The sequence below is a fragment of the Rhizophagus irregularis genome, chromosome 8 (genome assembly GCF_026210795.1).
Source record: "Rhizophagus irregularis chromosome 8, complete sequence".
Taxonomy (NCBI): domain Eukaryota; kingdom Fungi; phylum Glomeromycota; class Glomeromycetes; order Glomerales; family Glomeraceae; genus Rhizophagus; species Rhizophagus irregularis.
In genome coordinates, this window is record NC_089436.1 from 2,177,741 (window position 1) to 2,198,111 (window position 20,371).

The following is a 20,371-nucleotide window of genomic DNA, read 5'->3' on the forward strand; positions in this document are numbered from 1 at the left end:
GTATTTTCAAAATCTTTTAATTATTAATAGATTAACAATATAAAAATAATTTTATATATAATTTTAATATTATAATTTAAAAAATTTATAATTTTATATATTATATTATAGTTTATATAATTTACAAATATTAATACAGTGACACCTCTCTAAGTGCACCCTCCTTGGGACCATAGTAAAAAAATAGTAGAATGTGCACTTAGAGAGGGTGTGCATTTATAGAGAGTAAAATATTAAGAGCTCTTATAAGTTGGGACTAGGCCCACCGTGCACTTAAAGAGAATTTATATAGTGCGTGCACTTATAGAGGGTGCACTTATAGAGGTGTCACTGTAATTATTATTAAAATTAGAAATAAATGAAATTAAAATAAATTAAAGATAAAATTAAATAAAATTAAAATAAAACTAAAGATAAAATATATAAAATTAAAATACTATCAATTAGTAGTAAAAAACTGTTAGAATTTTAAAATATTATATCAATAAAAAAATAAGATGTTATATTGATAATTAATAATAAAAAATTCTAAGCATTATATTGCTAATTAGTAAAAAATCACTAGAATTATATATATTTATTTATATTTTTATTAAAAAATACTATTGATTATATAAATAATATTTGGAATGAAAAACTAAAATTTGTGATTTTATTGGGTAAATGATCACATGGTAGACAGAAAAATTCATGTAATCATTTTTTTTTTCATAGTGTATAAATATATATTATCCTTCACTTTACTCTGAACAATAATTGCTATTATATAGAATTTTCAAATTTATACAAATAAAATTTTATAACTTTTGTATTATGGTTAAACAAACTTATATATACTCTTTATATGTATTTTTTAGGATTCTGTTTTAGTAAAATTAAAAAAAATTACTAAAAACAAAATTTTTAAATAATAATACAACAGTTATAAAAAAATGTACTTTGAATATATTTGATAAATTGGATGAGAAGTTATTTTATATTTATGTAAAATTATAATTTAATAAAGTTACTACTTTCAGTGAATTTAAAATAAAAAAAAATTATTATAAAAGATAAAGTAATAAATAATTAAAAATATTACATAAATTAACTAAAATTATTTATTTCTAATAATAAATTTTTAAACAATAAATAATATTAATAAACAAATATATTTAGAATAGATAGGATTAGAGTTCCAAACAAGTTGACTAAATTCAGGTAATCTGACAGGTTGACCTGAATTTATCAGTTCAGGTTTAGCAATTGCAATTCAGCATCAGTTCAGGTTGTAACATCAATATGACCTGAATGACCTGTTGACCTGAAACTACTGATTCTATATAATAAAAATGAGTTGCGGTATTGGGATTCACTTTTTACATTGATTTTATATAACAAAGGTGAGTTGCGGTATTGGGATTCACTTTTTTATATTGATTCTATATATATAAAGTGAATTGCGGTATTGGAATTCACTTTTTTATATTAATTCTATATATAAAAAGTGAATTCCAATACCGCAATTCACTTTTTATGTTGATTCTATAAAAAAAAGTGAGTTGCGGTATTGCGATTCACCTTTTATATGATTTTAATATAAAAAAGTGAATCGCAATATTTCGAAAAAAAAATGTTTTGCACTATTTTTTTTTGATATTTTAATAAAAATTCTGAAAATTTTCAGGTTTCAATTCAGGTCATGTTAAACAGGTAATCTGATATAACCTGACCTGTAAAAAAATTTCAGGTCAGGTTTATCAATTAACCTGACCTGACCTGATTTATTCGGAACTCTAAATCTCTAAATAGGATAAATAATTTATAAATTAAATAAAAATATTATTTAATATATTTTTAGATCAGTTAAAATAATTTTAGCTTATTACTATATTAGAATATAATGTTAATAATAATATTTTACTTCTACAGTTCTACTTTTTGAAAAGAATTCTGAATTTATAATAATTGGAGTAAGATCTATAAAATTTGTCTTATTAACAATTATATAAATATAGTTTATAGTATTGAACTGAATAACTTTAAATTTAATTTTTATACTAGCAACAAAAGATATTAAAAAAGAATTCAATTTAACAGTGAGATTTAAATATTTATTAGAATTTTATTTACATTATGCAGAAGAAGGTTTCCTAGCTTTTGTATATACAGATAAAATGATTATGGAAAACAATTTCTGGATTCTTAGTGGCAGGTCCATTAAATTTTTCAATCACTAATGGAAATATTTTTTTTTTTATATTATACTGTATATACATAATTACTAATATCTTATATCTTTTAATGATGTAGGCATGTGATCGTAGAATAGAAATTACTAGGATTAGACAATAAAATAGAGATTTTTTTACTTACTACAGTATATTTCGTATTTAGGAATTACTCCTATTCGGACGATCGGATTAGATTAACTACCGAAATATTCGGAGCTCTTACTATAAGCATTGATTGTCCCTTTGCTCTGTAGTTTTCTAAAAGTAAGGGATAATGCAACGAATATAAAGTTCATTTCATAATGAATGACGATCTACTGATGATGATTAACGATGTAGTATAACATTAATGAAAATGTTGTGCGAATTGTGCAAAGTATCATTAATTAGTAAGACTAATCTCGATGAAATTATGGTGTTCATTACCAAATAAGCCTTTTAGTATCTCTTTTACACAATTTATCGCTATAATATCTACAAATAATATGAAAGATTAAAATTATGATAATTCCACCCCCCTTTTCCTTTTTTAATAAAAGAAATATAAACATATTTATGAACTTTATTTGGTATTTTTTTTTAATTGTTTTTCATAATCTATGAAATACGATTATACGAATATCATAGAAAAAATCATATGGTTCTCTTGCCATACAATAAAATATTATTTATTATATCTCGCATGCGCAAAATATAACTTTAATTCTTTCATATGCAAAATAAGAAATTTGAAATTCAATTATCATTTAAAAATAAATAACTGATCAAAAAAGCATATTATCCGTTCCGAAGACAAAGATTAATAATCATATGGAATATTTTTATATTAATTGTAACCGTTGTAACCTTATTCATATAAATAAAAATCCCTTGAAATGAAATGTTGTAATGCATAAATTATCAAATATTTATTCCTTTGCTTTGCGTAACGAAAAGAAATGTGTTTCTTATTCTTCACCAATTTAATAATGAAAAACAGGAACATGATTTCTAAAAATGGAAATTTTTGGCCGAACTTTTGATTTTTCTTTCTTGAAGAAATATTATTTGCTTTTGCTTTTTATCTTTATAATATAAATACTGTAACATTAAAAAAAGGAGGAGTACGGTGACACCATATTCTTTTTTGATCTTTTGATCTTTTACCAATTTTAGAAAATTCATGGAAACTATACTTATCTGGGGGAAGGCTTTTAAAAGGTGTAACTGAAAGTTAAAATTCTATGAACTTCTTGGCATTTAGCTTTTTACTGCAGCAGGTTTTTTTTTTATAGTAAACTTTTAAACCTGTTGAAGTCTAATATTAAACTTTTTTTTGACTCCACATGCGTAAAATACGTAAACGTTACAATTTCAAGTAGCTCATATTAGAAATCATGACTTCAGTCTTAATGTATACTAAATAATAATGATCATCCATTATTTGCTTTTTTTAAACTGTATTATTTTGAGGATTAAAAGTATTTATATAATTTAAAAATGGTTAAGTTCAAAATAAATTTTTCTATAAATTCCACCTACATTCCTGCATTTTTTTCTTTTCTTTTTTTTTTTAATCGAAAAATTTTCGCTTTTTTTTTTAGAATTTTTTTCTATTCACATAAAATTATAATTACTAATTTTTATTTTCACGGCTTATCTAAAAATTTCACAGTATAAAAAAGGTAACTAATATAATAAATAATCAGCCAAATAAAATAAAATACACAACTGATGCAATGTTAATTCAAATATAACACCAAATGAATTAAAACAACAATCGACAATTTTTTGTGATTATATAAATAAGTTTAATACGACCTTGAATCCTCTAATTTTATTTTATCTTTACATTAATTTCCTCTTTTTTTTTTCTTTTCCCTTTAATAAAAAGGCACATATTATCATATCATTAATACTATAAAATAAATAATACAACAAAAATGACTCGTCTTTTAATATTAGCAACAATTATTCTTTCCGTCATTTCATATGCGTCAGCCCGTAAGTATAAATTTTCTTTAAAAAATGTGATTGTTTAAACATTTGTCGATAATACTTATCGGATTATATGTACACCATAAACGTTTTTTTCTAATTCATTAAATATATTTTCTCTTAATTTTAGAGATTGTTGATACACTTAATACACCCATTGGACCTGTCACTCAAGGTGCAAAAGTAGCAGTTACATGGGCCCTTCTCCCTGGTGCTGATGCAGGTACCGCTACTGGGGACTTATCTGCTACAGATTCGGCCACCAAAAATGTTTTATCAATTGATCCAGCAGTACCACTTGCACCCAAAACTTATTTGTGGAATGTTCAAGTACCTCCTGGAACTTATACTCTTGGACTTAATGATGGTTCCGGTCTCAAACAAAGTGGTGAAGTTGTTGTTAAAGCACCCGCCGGTGGAGCAGCTCCCGCTCCCGCCCCTGGTGGCGATGGAAAAACAGCTCCCGCTCCAGCTCCAGCTCCCGCTCCTCCCGCTAAAGGAGCTCCAGCTCCAGCTCCCGCTCCCGGTGATGGTAAAACAGCCGCTCCTTCCGCTCCTCCTGCTAAAGGAGCTCCAGCTCCCGCTCCTTCAGCAACTGGTGGCTCACCTTCCACACCTTCCACACCTACAGGGTATTTACATATATATTAATTTTCATTTTAATTTAAATAATGTATTTAATGATATATTTATCTATTTTTTTTTTTTACAGAAATTCATCATCAACACCAGCTGCAGTATCAACGGGCTCAGCATCTTCAATTTTCCCAGGATTTGATGTTGTATTGAGTCTTTTGAGTGTTGCTGTCGCAATGTCACAATTTTAAATTGGCAACAATTTAGTTCGAAATTATAAGGCTTTTTTACTCCATTGTAGTCCGAAATCTTTATATATAGTGATGTTTAATTTTTTTTCAATTACAACCTTTAATATCTTAATAATATAAAAATTAGATTTTTTTTAATTAATTATTTTTATGTTAATCAGAAGAAATATCCTTTTCTTTTTAACATTGTTAATCAAAATAATGAAATCGCGAATTTATAATGAACACTAAACTTTTATTTAACTATTACAATCAATAAATTTATTCACCGTTCAAACGTCATAAAAAATTTCAAATAGACTGATTGTAATTATTTTAATATAATAAAATAAATCGAGGTTTTGCCATTACAATTTACAAGTAAAAACATTCATCTAATATCATAAAAGTATTATTATTACTATTATTAATTTCATGAGTATATTTATCCTAAAAAGTGACTTGCAGTGTATATGAAATAATTATAAAAGTAAAAATATTAACGTTGAAATAGAAAGCCAACTATATCCTGCCAAAAATTTTATTGGTTAAATTTTTGACTATTTACCATCATATTAACTTTTATTATATATTTATATAAAATACAGCTCAAGCATACTAGTTGCATTAAGTCTTAAACCCTATTTTTAAATGGCCATAAAATTTAAAAAAGAAATATTATTTTAAATACTTGTTATATCTTAATATATTAGTTATACTCAATTTATACCACATTTCTAATATGGCAAAATTATCAATAATTAATATAATTATAAATATGCAATTAAATACAATTCTCTTTTAATTTCAGTTAATAAAAAATAGTAATAAACATATTTAAGTATCCAAAACAAATATTTAAAAAATAATTGGTTGTAATATAAAAAGTAAAGATAATGATTTAAAATACAGTATATTTCAAATTTTAATAATTTAAATGAAAATTTATATTTTTATTAATTTACAAATCAACTTATTTATTATATAGTCAACTTTTTTTATAATTATTTCACTTATAATCACAATCATTTATAAATTTTAAATATTTCAAATTTTCATATAAAATTTATTTTATATAGTTATATTAAAATTTTATATTAAAAAAGTATTGCATATATATAATTATATAGTTAACTAAATAATCAATATATAAATTTGTAATAATAATTTTCATTAATAAGTTTAATAGTCATATAATTAATATTGAAATTATTAAAATTATTAGATTACTATAAATTTGAAAATGATTTGCATATATAAATCTATAATTTTGCAAATAAAATTTATAAAATGCAAAATTATAAATCACTTCTAATCTAATAGTTAAATTTTAATAAAATTTATATTATTAAAATATGTTTTTAATGCTAATTTGTGGTAAATTTTACCATATTTTTTTAAAATTATCTGAAACGTAACTGAAAATATCTTTAATTAAATATATTGTAATGTAAGTGTCTATTTGCATATATGATTAACTAATAAGATATATTATTGATTATGTATTAATTATTATATAATCAGAATTTTTAGTGATATGTCTAACATGTGATTAATATTTTTCATTAAAATTTTAGTAATAAAAGTAATAAATTAAGCTTTTTTCTTAAAAGATTGTTAATTTTTTTGCAAAAAAAAATAAAATTATCTACAAATTTACAGAATTAATGTTATATGTAAAATTAATATTACATAAATATTACATTTTGATTTAATATATTTAAATAAGTGTTTCAGATATTATAATAGTTTTTGTTACCTAATTTATTATAATTTTAATATTTTAATATTATATAAAACTTTATAATAAATGCAATTTATTTAATTAAATGTATATTTATTATATTATATTTGAAATTTTATTATAAATAAATAAAATTACATTTAAATTGATAAAACTTTATATTTGCCTTATTTTTTATATATTACTGCAGTTATATAATATCTATATAGTAAAAGATCTATAAATAAAATAATTATAGTACATTTTGCCAAAAGCCATTTTGCTGAAAGAATATTTCACTGACAAATAGGACTAACATTATGCAGAATTATAAATAATTCAGGCTAGATATTATTTTTTAGCAAAATGGCTTTTAGTGAAATATTCTAATACTCTATAAAATTACCACTATTACTGATTTTAATTATATTAATATATATACTGTACATTAATCAACATTGTTTTAAACATTTTTTTTAATAATAACTTTTTTATATAATAAACATTTGTACTATTATCTTAATATTTCATTAATATTTTATATATTATTATTAATTTTACTAAAATTCTGAATATTTTTCAAATAATTCAGAGGTAATGTATAATAAAATGCATTTTTAGTATTAATTCAGTTAATATTAATACTAAAAATATAATTTATTACTATTAGATTTATCATCAAGACAAAAAAATTAAATATGCAATTCTGATTAAAAGTAACATATAAGTTTTATATAAATTCTAAATCATATAAGTTATATAAGAAATATTTAAAGTTTTACTTCACTTGTAATTTTATATATCACTCTTTTATTATTTGATATTTCTATAGCATTTTTGATACTTTTTTATATAGAGCATCTTGAATTTTAATAATATGAGTGAAAGTCTGTAATTTTATTAATTAAATATTATTGTAAGGAATAATATTGCTGCTTAAAACTTATTTAATGATAAAATTCAAAAATCTGAAACTCAAAAACTTTATTTTTAATAAAAAAATTGGTAAATTCAAAATTTTTCTAAATTATAATTAGTTTGAAAAAATATAAAAACAGTTTTGGCAATTAAATTTATTATAAAAAATAGTTTTAGATTAAATTTTAACTAAACTAAAATTTTGAAAAAATAGTTTTGGCAAGTATCCTTAGGGAATAATTTCATTATTATTTTATTATTCTCATTATTTTTTATATTACTATTATGATTATTACAATTTTTTTTAAATAAAATAAAATCTTTTAATAATTAAATTAATTTATTATTACTATTAATTTTTAAAGTAATATTAATAGTTATTTTAGCAGTTAAAAATATTACTTTAAATTAGTTTCTTTAAAAAATTAATTACTAAACATTTTTTTTATAACTAGATTTTTGAATATATTTTAAACTTTAAAAAAGTAAAGTTGCTGAAAAAACTAGAGAATTTCACTATCCACGTCAGAACTAATATTCCTATAATTAAAGATAAAAAAATGTTTCATTAAAAACATTTTATTAAAAAATTTTGAAACTTTAATTTTAAAATTTACCTGAAATATTTGCGTCCACGTTTGAGTTGATTTCCTATACAAAAATGAAAAAAAATGTTTTAATATTAAAAAACATTTTTTTTTATAAAGTTTCAAATTTTTTTTTTGAAATTTATCTGAAACATCGGTATCTATGCCGGAGCTGATTTTCTGCAAAAAAAAATAAAAAAAAAATGTTTTTTACGTTAAAAACATTTTTTTAAAAGAAAGTTTCGAAAGAGTTTTGAAACTTACTTAGAATATCGGTATCCACGCTGGAACTGATTTTTGTAAAAAAAAATAAAAAAGAAACGTTTTTTAGTTAAAAAAACATTTTTTTAAGAAAGTAAATTTTTCGAAACTTTACCTAGAGAAATAGTATCCATGCTGAAACTAATTTCCTAAACAAAAAATATTTAAAAAAACGTTTTTTAGTTATAAAACGTTTTTTTTTTAAGAAAGTTTCAAAACTTTTCAAAACTTTACCTAGGGAAACAGTAGAGCTCCAAATAGGTCAGCCAAATTCAGGTAACCTGACCTGACCTGACCTGAAATTCAGGTCAGGTATGAGATTTTTAAAAAAAATTCAGGCCAGGTATGAAGATTAACCTAACCTGATTGACCTGTTGACCTGAAACTATTGATTCTACTATATAATAAAAGTGAGTTGCAGTATTGCGATTCACTTTTTTATATTAATTTTATATAATAAAAGTGAGTTGCAGTATTGCGATTCATTTTTTTATATAGATTCTATATAAAAAAAGTGAGTTGTGGTATTGCGACTCACTTTTATTATATAAAATCAATATAAAAAAGTGAATCACAATACCACAACTCACTTTTTTTATATTAATTCTATATAAAAAAAGTGAATTGCAGTATTGGGATTCACTTTTTTATATGATTTAAATATAAAAATGTTGAATCGCAATATTTCGAGAAAAAACGTTGCGAAAACGTTTTTTCATAATATTATATTAAAAAAATGGTTCATAACGTTTTTTTTGATATTTCAATAATAACGTTACGAAAATATTTTTTTCATAATATTATATTAAAAAAAACATTTTGCAATATTTTTTTCAATATTTTAATAAAAAACGTTGTAAAAACGTTTTTTTCATAATATTATATTAAAAAAAAAAAAGTTTTGTACCATTTTTTTTCAATACTTTAATAAAAATAGTCCTGAAATTTTTCAGGTTTCAGGTCAGATCAGGTCAAACAGACAACCTGATATAACCTGACCTGACCTGACCTGAAAAAAAATTTCAGGTCAGGTTTATCAATTAATCTGACTTGACCTGACACATTTGGAACTCTAAGAAATGGTATTCATGCCAGAACTAATTCCCTAAACAAAAAATATTATTAAAAAGACATTTTTTAGTAAAAAACGTTTTTTTTAAGATAGTTTTGAAATTTTTTTGAAACTTTACCTGGAATATCGGTATCCATGCTGAAACCGATTTCCTATATAAAAAATGTTAAAAAAAAAACATTTTTTAGTATTAAAAACGTTTTATTAAAGAAAGTTTCAGAATTTTTTTTTGAAACTTTATCTGAAATATCAGTATCCACGTCAGAACCAATTAAACAAAAAAACTATTTTGAGAAAAAAAGATTTTTTTTTTGAAATAGTTTAAACTATTATTAATAGTCTAAATTCAGTAATAGATCAACTAATTACTGTAGCTGCAGCTTAGTACATTATATGTTACTAATCTGCTAAAATTTTGCCATTATTGATATTAATTAATTAAAAAATCGTTTAAAAATTGTCAAAAAAGTTTTTAAGTTAATTGTTTATTATTAATAAAAATCAATAAAAAAAATATTAGTTGATTTATGGTTTTTTTTATGTTACAACTCAACTAAAAATCAACCAAAAATCAACCAGTTGATTTATGCCAATTTTTTTCTAATTTTTGTAATTAGCCGAATGTATGACGAATCATAGATTGATTTGCCGAATTGTTGCTGAAAGGTTTTATTGACGAAATAAATGATTTCGATCAGTAAAACGTTAGTGAACATTCGTTTAAATAAAAAAGAAACCTAAAAATTTGAAGGTTTTAACTTTGATATAGGAGTCTGGAACTCAGTTTTAACTTCCTTTACTTAAAAAAAGAAATACAAATATTAGTTAACGTTCATCAATAAAATACTAAAAAAAAATAAATGTTCAAAGAGTTTTTACCTTTGATACGGAAGTCCAGAACTTGTTTTAGCTTCTTTTACCTAAAAAAAAGAGACAAAACATTAGAAATATTTTGTCAATAAATTAATTTAAAAAAAATCAATTTTTTGAAGGTTTGTTTTACCTTCGATAGAAGTCCGTTACTTGTCTTTCAGCTTTCTTTACTTAAAAAAAAGATATAAAACGTTAAAAACATTTTGTCAATAAATTAATTAAAAAAAAAACAATTTTTTGAAGGATTTTTACCTTTGATATGGAAGTCCAGAACTTGTTTTGGCTTTTTTTTATCTAAAAAAGAGAGACAAATATTAGAAACATTTTGTCAATAAATTAATTTAAAAAAAATTAATTTTTTCAAAGGGTTTTTACCTTCAATACGAAAGTCTAAAATTTGTTTTGACTTCCTTTACCTAAAAAAAAAGAGACAAAACATTAGAAATGTTTCATCAATAAATTAATTTAAAAAAAATTAATTTTTTCAAAAGTTTGTTTTACCTTTAATGGAAGTTCATTATTTGTCTTTTGGCTTCCTTTGCCTAAAAAATAAGATGAAACATTAGTTAACATTCATCAATAATTAATTTAAAAAAACAATTTTTTAAAGGTTTTACCTTCAAAATTGAGTCTGGTGATATTCTGAACATACAAGAAAAAGAAATGAAATGTTGACATTTTGTTATATAAATAAAAAAAATCAATATTTTGAAGTTTTACTTTTGAAAATAAGTCTGGAGCCTTACTTTGATGTTCAGGACCTAAAAACATGAAAAATGAACATTAGTTACATTTATTAAAATTATAATATAAAAAAAATTTGAAGGTTTTTACCTTCAAAAAAAATAAAGTCTGAAGCCTTACTTCAGCGTCTAGAACTTAAAAATATGGAAAACAAACTTTAGTGATATTCGTTAAATAAAAAATTATTATTATTTTTTTTTAAATAAATTAAAGATTCAGAAGTTAATATACCACTAATATACCTTTGAATTTCAAAATCATTGATAGGTTTCATCCAGAACCTATATAATATAAAAAAAAATTATAGTTTTTTTTAAAAAAATAAATTAATATTCAGAAGTAAGCATATCTTTGAATTCCAAAATCATTGATAGCTCCATCTGGAACCTATATAATATAAAAAAAAATTATATTTTTTTTTAAAAAATAAATTAAGATTCAGAGGTAAATATACCTCTAAATTCCAAACTAAACATTAATAGGTTCCATTCAGAACCTATATAATAAAAAAATTATATATTTTTTTAATAAATTACTAATATTCAGAGGTAAGTATACCTCTGAATTCCAAATAAAATCATCAATAGGTTTTATCTGAAATCTATATAATATTAAAAAAAATTATTTTTTTTTTTAAAAAATAAATTATAATAAGATTTGGAAGTAAGCATACCAGGACCCTGAACATTACTAAAACAACTCAAATTCCATGTAACTAAAATTTTAAAATGCGATATCTCAGTTAATATTATACCTCAAAAGACGAATTATATATCAAAATGTTCGTTTCAATAAGACGAATCTAACAAGCCAAAGATCATTAAAATCCAATCACTAGATCCCAAATTTGAAGCTAAAATCTACATATAACTTTATATATTTGAAACAGAAATTAATTATAAGGTTTATACAAATTTAAATCCAAGTTTTTTTAGTAATGTTCAGGGTTCTAGTAAGGTTTAGTATTAAATTAAACAATACATTGTAACATATCATGTTGATACATTGTTAATATTAACAATGTGTTTAATATTAAATAATATGTTTAGAATATAAATATTATAACAAATAAGTATAAGACTAATTTTAACCCAGGGTTGGGTGATTTAATCTACCATTAAATTTTATATAATTATACCAAAAAAATGCAAATTATATTCTAAAAAAGTAAATTTCATATGCAGATTTATCATTTAATTATTCCTGAAATTTATGTCTTGATTAAATATAAAATACAATAGGATTTTATAGTACGTAGCAAGAATGATATCATTATGATGTAATGTTTATTTATATTTACACGAAACCACTTTGTCAATACAAGATACAATTATAAATATTTTTCGCACCCAAATATAACTTCATTAATAATATTTTTTTACTTCACATATAAAAAAGAATTCACTTTATTATTTTGGAAAATACATAATTTTCTTGATTAAATATATTTAATATAGTTATCTTAACTAAATATAATCATTACATAATTACCACTATTATTACTTACGTTACTACTATCTCAATACATATTTTCACGTCTAAATATATTTGTTTATATATATAATGGAATTGTCTTATAATAACTTTTTACAGAACTCTTTTTTCAGCTTATTTGATAATTGATATTGAATGGTTGTTTTCTTTAAAAACGCATAATAATAATGGAGTTTATGAGTTAGATAAAAAAATTCAACCAGAAGGATTATATGATGAAAAAGAATCAGAAGTTGTAGAATAATCAGATGATATGGAAAGATTGGATGTTATAAATGTATTGGATAATATAAAAGATGTGGATTTATATGATGATGATGATGATATAGAAAAAGATTAATTAGAATTGAAGTAAGAGATGCTATTTGATACATGGGAGATTGCCAAAACTTACCTTGAAAATTTTGCAAAGCAAAAGGGATTTTTTTTTTCTTAAAAGAAGATGTGCAATAAATACTATTAACAATATCAGGAAATTTGTTTAGGCGTAATTTAGTGTAATATTTCGAAGGTAGTGTAAAATTTCGAAATATTACACTAAAAACGTAATATTACAAAAGTTTACGCTCTTAAATTTGAATAATTATAGTAATTTAAGAATATCTCGCTATCTACTGATCCAATCAAGACGATCTATAGCTCATTGGAATCAGCTCATCAAGACGGATCGAATGGTAGTAAAATCGCATTTCTACAGTTGATAGAACGCTCTATAGTATGCAGTAAAGTTTTAAATTAATAGAAAGTCATCTATCAAACATAAAGATACGATTTTACTACCATTCGATTCGTCTTGATGAGCTGATTCCAATGAGCTATAGATCGTCTTGATTGGATCAGTAGATAGTGAGATATTCTTAAATTACTATAATTATTCAAATTTAAAAGCGTAAACTTTTGTAATATTACGTTTTTAGTGTAATATTTTGAAATTTTACACCACCTTCGAAATATTACACTAAATTACGCCTAAACAAATTTCCTGATGAATACTATAGTGAGAAAAAGAACCTTTGAATGTTTTCATTCACATTGTTATCCTGTCAACGATTAAAGCCGACTGAAAAACTTTAACGCTTTAACAGGTTAACTGGAGTTTAACTTAATAGGAGAGTCTTAAATTGATCACGAATAATCACGTGAAATAACGTTGGATGTTCAGTTAAAGAAAATAGGTTTTTATTAAAATAATGTAAGATTTTAGATACGACGAAAAATATAGATAATCTCTTAGTTGCGAAATTAACTATCTTGAATTATACTACTGGGAATAATACTCTTTTCGTATAACTTGAAAACTACAATATAATTCTTAACTAACTAACTGACCTTCCCTTACTTGGTAAAATCCTATCACTATTTATAATAAAATAAAAATCAAGAATATTTGATAAAATAAATAAATCAAATATAATAAATAAATAAAATAAATAAAATAAAATAAATAAATAAGATAAAATAAATATATCAAATAAATAAAATATAACAAATAAAATAAATAAAATTAATAAAATAAATAAATCAAATATATCAAATTTATCAGATTTATTAGATTTATCAAATAAATCAAGAAAATCAAGAAAATCAAGAAAATCGAAAAAATCAAGGGATCTACGAAATGATCTACAAAATTGATCTACATAAAATTACTGCGCCACATTTCTATTTTAACAACATCTATATAAACTAAGGTTGCTTGTCTAAACCTCTTCAAAATCCTACGATTAGTTTCGTCAAAATTTTACTATAGATTTATTATAGTTTTGGCAGAGTTTCAGCAGTTTTGGCATTTATAATAAGTTTCGGCAGTTTCGCCTTTCTCCAAAGTTTCGCCAGTTTTTTAATATAACTTTAATATAGTTTTGGCAGAATTTCGCTTTTCGGCGAAACGCCATCTTGCCTAAACCCCTAAGTTTCGGCAAGCAACCTTAATATAAACCAAATAAGGCTATTTTAAAAGAAAATAAAAGAGATAAAAATTCAGAAATGATTTGATGTTCTTGACATATCAATATAGCTTTCCCTAAAATAGCAAAAGGTATTTAAATTAGCAACATTATTGGCAAGCATAATCATCCATTAAATCCTTTAATTATAAAAATAGCACCAAAATTTTGAAAACTTACTAATGAGATACTTAAAAAGATCAAATTCTGGACGATTCATAGAAGAATAGGAATAACAAACAAATATAACTTACTTGTTCTAATAAAGTAATTAATAGAAAAGATTTAAGCAATGCTATATAAAAGTTTAAAAAGCAAATGAAGCCAAATAGAAATGATACTTACTAAATGCTTAATAAGTTATATTTGAAGAAAGAAAATAATCTAGTGTGGATAGTAAAACTGCATTTTGATTATAAAAAAAGGCATTTCAATTCATTATTTTGGATAGCTTCTGATCAAATTATTGCTTATGAGAGATATCATGATGTTATAATAGTTGATACAATATCAAGAACAAATCAATTTGACATGATATTAATGTTATTCACAGTTGTTGATAATAACTTTAGAAATCTGATAGTACTAGCAGCGGTTCTTTTAGAAGATGAAATTGAGGAAACATTTGCTTGTGTTTTGCAAGAATTGAGAAGTTCTTGTGAAGTCATACCAACAGTATTATATTCTGATGCTGATTCAGCGTTAATATCTACTATTAAAAATAATTATCAAGACACCTGCTATTTCCATTGTATATTTCATATTGACTTAAACTTGAGAAAAAGTTTAAAGGAAAATTATGTGATCAATTTGAAGATTTTCATGCCAAATTTCTAAAAATGCACAATTTCTTATGTTATAATCAATTTGAAATTCAATGGAATATAATTAACGAATATTCTGAATGTTAACAATATTTTACATGAGTTTTGTATTTTTGCAAAACTAGTTGGGTTAGTTATACTATTAATTAGAATTTTATTGTAAATGTGCAGAGTTCTTAATATGCTGAAATATCTAATAAGTTAATTAAAGAAAAACTTAACTGAACATCATAATTAACTGATATTGTTGAAGAAGTTTAAGCTATATTTGATAAACAATCAAAAAAAAGCAATATTAACTGAATGTATAAATGAAATTCCAACTAGAGGTTTGCCAAGTATAATAAATAAGTACTTTTCAGAATTAGATATGAAATTACAAGAGTATCTTATACCACAAATACTTCAAAAACAACAGGACCAAATAGCACAATCACTCTGTTATGATGTTATATTAGTTGATAATGATTGGTTATTCTTATTGGAAATAAAAAATTTTTTAAAAAAATGTATATTTTGTCTTGAGCAAAATGCATATTTTTTTATAAAAAATTGATGATCATGTGAATTATGTGTTACGTATATTACATGTTTGATGAGATTGATAATCAAAAAAATATACAGATATTGCCAGAAAAAATAATTATAACCAACCTTAATCATTACTTTTTTCATCACTTAATAATATTGCAATACATAATGTTTAAGAAATATGGAAAGTGAGTAGATATTATACTCAACAGTCCACATCTCAATATGTGATTATACTTGATGATGGGTCACATTTATGTACATGTCTTTGGCTTATTAATCATGGAATTGCATGCAGACATTTTTTTCAAGTTATATCTTATTCATCCAATACTCAATTCCTTATTTTACAACATTGGTATAATGATAAGAAATATCATATTAGTCGACAAAAACATTATTTAATACTAACTTATCAAATCAAAAAAAATGAAAGATATTTTTTTTGTCTCAATCGTCATTTCAGCATCTTGAAAAGGTTAGGCAAATGCCTAATATTAGACAATTGTAAAAGTTCTATGATAAATTTGTATTGTACGTTTTGCATAAAAAAGCACTTGACTACGCTATACAGATAAACTTAATGCTTGAAAATTTTATTAAAAGGTAAAAGAAGAACTATCTAATAATAAAGAAAATATTGATAATATTGTTAGAGATTTGATACAAATCAAGTATAAAGAAAGACAACTTAATAGATACAAATCAAGGAGCGAACTTTCATAAAAAAAGAAACCCAAAACTATTAGAGATATTACAAATGTAAATGATCAACATTTTGGACCAGTAATTCAAGATTCCAGTAATTAAAAATATGTGAGATATTGTCAAAAATGTAAGAAAACTGGTCATTATGCTCTACGATGTCTAAATAAATAAAATTTATATAAAATGCAGTGTTCAATACTTTCTTGTTTGGATTCAAGTTTGAAGATTTCACAACCTTGATATTTTTGGGATTGCAGATTCTTGGCAATTTTTAGAAACTTAGTGTCTTCTTTTTTTAATAGATTTTTACTAGTAATAGGTAGTGATAGGACCCGCTTATTTATAATAAAGGTCACCGTAACTCTAAGGTAAAATCACTAAGAAAATTTTGATGATCCTATTAATATAAATAATAGATAAATTATATCTAAAAAAGGAAATATTACACTGCATTATTATGATTTTTTTCCTTTTAAATCAATTAACCAATAATATTAAGAATTGAAGTAAAATAAAATTACTAGTATATTTGAAATTTTTTCTGGAAACCTTTATTAGAAATAAGTGGGATCCTGCAGTGATGGTTCTTGGGTCTTATATTTTGGAAATATCAAGGATTATTATATAGTTTAGTGTAGTACACTATAGCTTAGCTTTTTAGATAGAATGATTATTAATTATAAGGATGCTTTATTCTTTGGATAAACATCTCTAAGTATTTCAAAATTAATATTACTGTATTACAGTGTTATATATCCAATAAAAAAATGTGTTACTTATTCAAAAAAAAAAATCTATATGAAGTAAAACAAATAAATTTTTTTTAAAAAAAATTTTAAGATTAATAAAAATTTCAGATAATTGGCTAAAAATTACATAAAATGTAAATTTTTAGAAAGGGTGATTTAACCTGGATGATTTAACCCAGAGGGAGGGAAGGGAGGACAAGTTAGCAAAACTCAATAAATAAATAAAAATTATCTTAATAATTTTAATGTAATTAAGTGTAATACTACATTATTTAGTATAATTGCAGTATTTTTTAGTGCAATACCATATAATCTAGTATAGTGCTACATTTTTTAGTGTAATTTAATGTAATGTACATTAGTCAAAATAGGACAATTCAGCCTAAATTTAATTAGGTCGAATATAGCTAGGTCAAATGATGATCTAACTTGTGTCAAATTGAAGTCAAATTTTTGGGCATATTTAAGGTGCCAATCATCTTATATTCAGAAAGGATATTTGACTAACATTAGACCTTAATTTTACTATCATTTAACTAGAATTAATAATTTATTAGTAATTTATTAGACTTGAATTTTAAGCCAAATTATAGACTATTGGTAGTAAATTTTTTACTGAAATGTTTCCGAATTTATTCATTTTATTAAATATTTACATTATATTACAAATTATGCTATCTATTTTAATTCTAATCTATTTGCAAAATTCACCAGAAATTGTTCAACAAAAGAGCTGATTTTTTTTACAAAAAAGAAAATAATGTTAAAAAAAAGTATTAAATAGTGTTTTGAAGAAAATTTTAAAACTTACCTGTATTCATTAAATATTCCAGATTCGGCTATCTAAGGAACTGATATCTATAAAAAAAAATAAAATTTTAAAAAAATAAATTAAAAAAAAAATGAAAGTTTCAAAATTTCAAATTAAAACTTACTATATCGGTATATTCGAAGTCCTAAAGCTGAAAGAATCAATACATATAAAAAAAAGAAAAAAATTAAAAAAAAATAAAAAATAAAAAAACGTAAGTTTTGCTTCGAAACTTATCAAATTCAAATTTCAAAGTTAGTGTCAGCGCTCTACAAAAAAATATGAAAAGAAATGTTAATTCGTTTTTCATATTTAAAATAAAAAAATTCTCTTCCTCCATCCTCTTTCCCCATTTCTTATCTTAAAGTCCAGTTTTGTGTTCAAGTTGGCATCCTCTTACGCATCCTACAAAAAAAGTAATGAAAAAAACATAAGTTCATTTTATAAATTAAAGAAACCTCTTCTTTCCCTGTTTCTTACCTAAAGTCCAGTTTTGTGACCAATCTGGTGCTTTACAAAAGAAAAACAATGAAAAAGAAATGTTAATATGTTTCTTAAATTAAAAAAAAAATAAAATAAATTTTAAAAAGTTTTGAAGCAAAGTTTTGCTTTGAAACTTACCAATTCATTCTAAAGTTCAATGTTGAAGGAACTGGATACCTATAAAAAAAAATAAAATTAAAAAAAATAAACTAAAAAAAATTATTATATTAGTTTCAAATAAAAACTTACCATATTGGCATAATAATAAAAAAACCAAGATTCATACTTATGAATCTTAGTTCTTTTTCAAAAGCTCCAAAAGCTAAAAAAAGAAAGAATAGTTATTAGTAACCATTTATAATATTAAAAAAAAATAAAAAAATAAAACCAAGATTCCTTATTTACGAACCTTCAGTTTTTTCCCATTTTTCTAAACATGGAAACCCGCTCAAACTCAAAAAAAAGAAAAGAACAGTTATTAGTAACTGTTCGTAATATTCAAAAAAATAAGAAAAAAAAATTAAGATTTGTATATACAAATCTTTGGTTTTTTCCTGTTCTTCTGAACACAAAAGCACATCCAAACCTATTGTTATCCTGTCAACAATTAAAGCCGACTGAAAAACTTTAATGCTTTAACAGGTTAACTGGAGTTTAACTTAATAGGAGAATCTTAAGTTGATCACAAATAATCACGTGAAATAACGTTGGATGTTCAGTTAAAGAAAATAGGTTTTTATTAAAATAATGTAAGATTTTGGATACGATGAAAATATAGATAATCTCTTGGTTACGAAATTAACTATCTTGAATTATATTACTGGGAATAATACTCTTTTCATATAACTCGAAAACTACAATATGATTCTTAACTATCTGACTGACCTTTCCTTCTTGGTAAAATCTTATTACTATTTATAATAAAATAAAAATCAAGAATATTTGATAAAATAAATAAAACAAATATAATAAATAAATAAAATAAATAAAATAAAATAAATAAATAAGATAAAATAAATATATCAAATAAATAAAATATAACAAATAAAATAAATAAAATTAATAAAATAAATAAATCAAATATATCAAATTTATCAGATTTATCAGATTTATCAAATAAATCAAGAAAATCAAGAAAATCGAAAAAATCAAGGGATCTATGAAATGATCTACAAAATTGATCTACATAAAACTACTGCGCCACATTTCTATTTTAACACTTCCCCCCCTTAAAGAACGAACTCTTGTGAGTCTTTAAATTTCCAATACCAATTGCTTAATTTCGTTTTATTTTAAAGATCTTATCAAATTAACAGTAGTATTAACGGTACAATAAATCTGAGTAGGACTTGTTTCAAAAATATAATAAACATGAACAGAAATCCAATAATAATGTTCTGAAACTATTTGTCTAACTTGCTTCTTTGTTAATTCTTTTTGTTCAATAAGCTGTCCTAAGAAATATGCGAAAACTAGAGCTGGAATTCTTTGTTTTAATCGTTATGCTCGTAACAAACATCGGTAAGTCATATGAATTTTTGTTTTATCATCTATTTCTTCTGAATAAGGTTCGTCTTGTAATTTGTGAGAACTATTTCCTTCAATTAATAGGTCTTGTAACACAATTTCGTAAGGCATCATGATGAGAAAA

At 22.9% G+C, this 20,371-nt stretch overlaps 2 protein-coding genes across 2 annotated transcripts; one reads left to right on the forward strand and one right to left on the reverse strand.

Annotated features, from left to right (window-relative positions):
* The first annotated feature begins 3,766 nt into the window (after positions 1-3,766).
* Positions 3,767-5,379, forward strand: OCT59_028389 (uncharacterized protein). Its single transcript, XM_025319683.2, has 4 exons — positions 3,767-3,877; positions 4,087-4,196; positions 4,321-4,822; positions 4,903-5,379. Exons 2-4 carry the CDS (start codon positions 4,136-4,138, stop codon positions 5,015-5,017), a joined length of 678 nt encoding a protein of 225 aa, XP_025173215.1. The 5' UTR covers positions 3,767-3,877; positions 4,087-4,135; the 3' UTR covers positions 5,018-5,379.
* A 4,964-nt stretch (positions 5,380-10,343) lies between these two features.
* Positions 10,344-11,435, reverse strand: OCT59_028390 (uncharacterized protein; the record flags this gene model as incomplete). The annotated part of the gene is made up of 6 exons (XM_066147251.1): positions 10,344-10,356; positions 10,437-10,477; positions 10,683-10,724; positions 10,932-10,972; positions 11,048-11,191; positions 11,417-11,435. The coding sequence occupies 6 exons, from the start codon at positions 11,433-11,435 to the stop codon at positions 10,344-10,346; spliced, it is 300 nt and encodes a 99-aa protein (XP_065993976.1).
* Between the last annotated feature and the right edge of the window lie 8,936 nt (positions 11,436-20,371).